Below are 5,874 nucleotides of genomic sequence, written 5' to 3'. Positions count from 1 at the left end.
CGATACGAGATCTATGATATATACAAGAGTGAATAATAGAGCATTATTCTATTACCTCACTTGCTTGTCCGAAAAATGTTGTAGTGTGCGCATCGCATAGTAGGCTGGTTGAACAGGACTTATAATGAGATCGTGAAAGAGTCCAATGGTGTTTTGTCAATGTTATGTTTTCACGCTTGCGTCTCGATTCAAAATTTGTTCCAATTAGCAAACGCTTGCATGATGCAAGTCTTATAACCTGTCAGTCAAGATGGAACTCCATTTCAATGACTCTCTATAGGACTGTAGGACCAAAGACAATAATAAGCTATCTATCAGAACTTTCTAAGAACACGGCCTGTTTTGCAAGACTCCATTTTTTCCAGGACCAGTATGAACCCTGAACGTGCACACGTTCTAAACCGTGTGAAGAAGAATTGCACACTAACCCGGTTTGGGTCCCAGCTGCTCCCCGCTCTGCCTGCCGGCCCCTTAACTTCATAAATGACCTCTGTCAATATCGAGCGCATGAGGCATTCATACCTTATACAGCTGAGCACAAGTGAACGCCTTATTAGTACGACGGGAGGTATTTTACACCAATAGATGCTAGACTATAGCAGCACTAGCATCGTTCCTTATTGATCCTACATTTTTAGATAGTTTCCATAAATAATAGTGCGTTTTTTGGCTGCAGAACGCCATGACCCACATCAGCAATGAAATAGTCTTCTGCCATACTACGCTAAGCCTAATCCACTTAGTAAGCGGAGTTGTACACATGGCTTCACCTCACACACATATCTTGCTCAATAGACTGGTTACCACTCAATAACCTATCACCACCACGCATGCGCGAGCGAATGAAAATTAATGCATGGAACCAGTCTAGCTCCCACGGCTTCTCACCTATTTGTGAAGTTACTGTTGCTGGTGCTCTCTTCGAATGACATCGGTGAGCGGATTCCCTTGGAGATGTCAAGCGGCACCCGCAAGTAGACGATACGGTTTGCATAGTGTATCGCCTGACTGTAGACGGTCGACTCTTCATTCTGTATGCACTCCTGTTGCTCCTCCGGACTCAAGTGAGGCCACATGCGCATCTATGCAGTGAGAAATACGTTGTAGGCACTACCTGGTGACACACGAATCTACATGGTGACAAACATGTTACTGGTGTCACCTGCTGACATCGGTATCTACATGGTGACAAACATGTTACTGGTGTCACCTGCTGACATCGGTATCTACATGGTGACAAACATGTTACTGGTGTCACCTACTGACATCGGTACCTACATGGTGACAAACATGTAGCTAGTGCCTTTCTCATTAGCTACTTCCTAATAAGTGTGTTAGCTACTTCCTAATATATGGAATGGCACAAACGGGTATGGATGGCTGATGGCATAAGCAGTTTTTTTTTGGGGGGGGTCTATTTTTTGTGGCAGGATCAAAGTAAATGGGGAGCTATGCATTGCGGGATGTCAAATCATGAGTATCAACCAGGAGATTGCACGAACGAGGTTTTAAATCTCGGGAAGCAGCAGCTCATGGGGTAGTAAAGTACATATGAGCAATGGGGCCAGTCGACTCGTCCTTTTTCCTTTATAAGGGCAATGATTATATCAGGGCACCCCATCATCAATCAGGCCCATGGGCTCTGGTGAAGGCACACGGATACCGCCACCTGTAAACTTTAGAGAAATAAAAAATAAAGCATAATGAATCTAAATAACCCTGAAATAAGTGTCAATCATCATGTAGTCATCCACGAAACTCTCGCTACCTAACCCCCCCACACCCCCACCCCACCCCACCACACTATGTACGTTGACTAGCAGCTGCACCCCCTCCCTCACCATCACCCCACTAAAAGTCAGAACATTTTTCACTCCCATGGATTAGCTCAGGTCACGGATCTGTGAATATTTAACAGATCGGACTTACCTGCTCGGCTGCAATCTCTAAGGCTTTTTTCTGTGGCGGTCGCATTAGGACAGATCGCCTGTTCTCGGCCGTGATGCCAGTCCGGAAGGCATCAGCACCCCAGTTGCTGCCCAGTGGTGATTGCTTCTGCAATTCAATACAGCTATCAGCCGTCTGGCACTGTCACTTCTACTGAATGACACTGCAGTATCACAGCTATCAGCCGTCTGGCACTGTCACTTCTACTGAATGACACTGAAGTATCACTGCCATCATTGCATTGTGTTCACTCAGTGTAGCAAGGGCATGTTAGTGTTCACTCAGTGTAGCAAGGGCATGTTAGTGTTCACTCAGTATAACAATTATTAAATTTTGCCAATTTTTAATGTCGATTTGTTTTTTAAACTAACATTACATGTGAAACAAATACATTCGAGTCTGAGCACTCTGACCATATATATTGTTTTGTTCGATCACCATAAAGTCATATAAAACACAAAAATCGTTATTTTTGGTTTATCGAGGACAGCATCTTAGAAGTTGTTATTTTGGTATGTGTAACAGGGCTTTTAACAAGCAAAGTTGTTGGCATTGTCCCAACCCTCACTAGAGTGTAGCAATCAATACACAAAAATGCATCTATTGATGGTAAAAACACATTCTAGTGTAATTGCTAATGGTTGGGTAAATCAGTGAATGCATCGTCTATGATTTAAACACTAAGCGTGGCGGTTGCGTTACATGGCAATTGATGAAAACGTTTTTTTGTATATTATTTTACACAGTAGTCATCGTAGAGAAGCAATGTACACAGCACTCAGTCTGGCAATTTATAAGTATTCGTTTCACGTGTAATGTATCATGTAAAAAATAACACACAGTATACTAAACGTTATATCCATGATTATTCAATATTGCTGGTTAACAAACAATAGTGTTGGTATTAGAAGCGATAATTGCTAATTAAAGCACGCATGCACTCGTGCTAGAAGCATATATGCAACATCCTGTGCTGTTATAAGCTACAATGCCATCGTGGATAACTGTCATAACCCGCTACGAAGCGACAGCGAAATGATCATTAAAGCATCATGCGCTGATCTGCAGACCTAAAACCGTCCGGTAGTCGCATAGCCAGAAAACACAACATCTGCTGGCAAAGCAATCGAAACAAACAGCCAAGTTGCACCACCCCGTTGCATTTACTGCTGCTTGGCTGAAATGAAGCAACCTCTATCTATTAGATGCGTGAGGCGGCGGGAAGCCGCCGGCAAGGCATTTTGCAGAGCAGAGCGAAAAAACGTGACCGTAAATGAACAAAATGCTCACTCGTGTTGAAGTCTGGCATCCAGCATAGGTCTGCATGCCACGTCAAAGAAACAGACAAGAAAATCAACATCTCACGTCATTCGAAAAACGATAACATTAAATCATAGCCTCTAGCCGCGTTAGTAGTTGGTCTGCGCAATACATGCACACAAGAAGGCACAGGGCGCAAAATTAGCACCGGCCCACCGGCATATGCCGGCAAATTATTTGGAGGGCCAGTAACATTGGCAAAACACCGGCCCTCCGAGCCGGTGGTTTCAGTCATGTTAGCGAGTACCTACATTTTTATTTATAGCATTAATGAGCAAATAGCCTATATTATTTATAGCCTATTACTGTTTTACCTGAAGGATATCACGCCATAATTATCACCATTTTACAAATTTGAAATCGAGAACGCAAGCGTGAAACATAACATTGACAAAAACACATTGGACATCATTCACGATCTGCATTATAAGTCTGTTCAACAGCTACTATGCGATGCCGCACACTACAACATTTTTCGGACAAGCAAGAGTGAGATAATTAGAATAATCTCTATTATTCACTCCTGATATAATCATAGTATCTCGTATCGTCCAATTAGCAAACGCTTGCATGATACAAGTCTTATAACCTGTCAGTCAAGATGGAACTCCATTTCAATGACTCTCTATAGGACTGTAGGACCAAAGACAATAATAAGCTATCTATCAGAACTTTCTAAGAACACGGCCTGTTTTGCAAGACTCCATTTTTTCCAGGACCAGTATGAACCCTGAACGTGCACACGTTCTAAACCGTGTGAAGAAGAATTGCACACTAACCCGGTTTGGGTCCCAGCTGCTCCCCGCTCTGCCTGCCGGCCCCTTAACTTCATAAATGACCTCTGTCAATATCGAGCGCATGAGGCATTCATACCTTATACAGCTGAGCACAAGTGAACGCCTTATTAGTACGACGGGAGGTATTTTACACCAATAGATGCTAGACTATAGCAGCACTAGCATCGTTCCTTATTGATCCTACATTTTTAGATAGTTTCCATAAATAATAGTGCGTTTTTTGGCTGCAGAACGCCATGACCCACATCAGCAATGAAATAGTCTTCTGCCATACTACGCTAAGCCTAATCCACTTAGTAAGCGGAGTTGTACACATGGCTTCACCTCACACACATATCTTGCTCAATAGACTGGTTACCACTCAATAACCTATCACCACCACGCATGCGCGAGCGAATGAAAATTAATGCATGGAACCAGTCTAGCTCCCACGGCTTCTCACCTATTTGTGAAGTTACTGTTGCTGGTGCTCTCTTCGAATGACATCGGTGAGCGGATTCCCTTGGAGATGTCAAGCGGCACCCGCAAGTAGACGATACGGTTTGCATAGTGTATCGCCTGACTGTAGACGGTCGACTCTTCATTCTGTATGCACTCCTGTTGCTCCTCCGGACTCAAGTGAGGCCACATGCGCATCTATGCAGTGAGAAATACGTTGTAGGCACTACCTGGTGACACACGAATCTACATGGTGACAAACATGTTACTGGTGTCACCTGCTGACATCGGTACCTGTGACAAACATGTTACTGGTGTCACCTGCTGACATCGGTACGCTACAGTGATGACATTACACACATACAGTGGTCGCATGAGACATGCATACAATAAAGATGTGACACACACCATGATAATGTGTCACACACGGTGATGACATCACACACTATGATGACTGCGCAGTACTACATGATGGACATGACCACCACCATTATTGACACTGGACACACAGTTAATTGACATTGGTACACGAGCTAATTGACATGGACACTAGTAATGACGTGACACACAGTATGGACATGTACACGAGTAATTGACATGAGTACACAGTAATTGACGTGAACACAGTAATGACTGGGTTACACAGTAATGACATCGCGATACACAGTAATGACATGGGTATCACAGTAATGACATGTACGACAGTAATGACATGGTACACAGTAATGACATGGCTCGGTACACAGTAATGACATGGTACACAGTAATGACATGGTACACAGTGATGACATGGTACACAGTAATGACATGGTACACAGTAATGACATGGTACACCAGTATATTGAATTGGTCTCACAGTGATGACATGGTACACAGTGATGACATGGTACACAGTAATGACATGGTACACAGTAATGACATGGTACACAGTGATGACATGGTACACAGTAATGACATGGTACACACAAGTAGATTGACATGCGTACACAGTAAATGACATGGTACACAGTGGATGACATGGTACCACAGTATAATGACATGTTACACAGTGATGATCATGTACGACAGGTGATGACAATGGTTACACAGTAATGACATGTGGTAACTAACCTGGTGGGACAGTGAAAAATGTATGTACTTAGGCCTGGTGTCTTACTTTGTATAAAGAGCTAATGGCATCAAATGTGGCGTACACGAGTTCAGATTGGGACATGTGGTACATCAGTAACAGGTCTTTAGACAGTCGTGACTACGTACTCCAGTTGATTGACTCTAGGTCACCTTATTCGAAAACCGCTCGGCTTATTCACTTGTTTTCTGCGCGCCGTGGCACGCGGCTTCTATAAAATATCGGAAGTCATGAGACCAATCC

At 43.4% G+C, this 5,874-nt stretch overlaps 1 protein-coding gene across 1 annotated transcript in view; it reads right to left on the bottom strand.

Annotated features, from left to right (window-relative positions):
- Positions 1 to 5,874, bottom strand: part of LOC106820879 (myotubularin-related protein 13-like) — a 54,540-nt gene that overhangs the window by 18,945 nt on the left and 29,721 nt on the right. Inside the window, exons 18-19 of the mRNA XM_014825473.1 lie at positions 1,930 to 2,055; positions 889 to 1,082 (exon numbers count right to left, since the gene is read on the bottom strand). Of these exons, the coding sequence (XP_014680959.1) occupies positions 889 to 1,082; positions 1,930 to 2,055 (320 nt within the window). The remainder of the gene's footprint in view (positions 1 to 888; positions 1,083 to 1,929; positions 2,056 to 5,874) is intronic.

Source organism: Priapulus caudatus, unplaced genomic scaffold (assembly GCF_000485595.1).
Source record: "Priapulus caudatus unplaced genomic scaffold, Priapulus_caudatus-5.0.1 Scaffold3, whole genome shotgun sequence".
NCBI lineage: Eukaryota > Metazoa > Priapulida > Priapulimorpha > Priapulimorphida > Priapulidae > Priapulus > Priapulus caudatus.
Note: the sequence above shows the minus strand (reverse complement) of the source record. Positions and strands in the feature narration are given on the sequence as shown.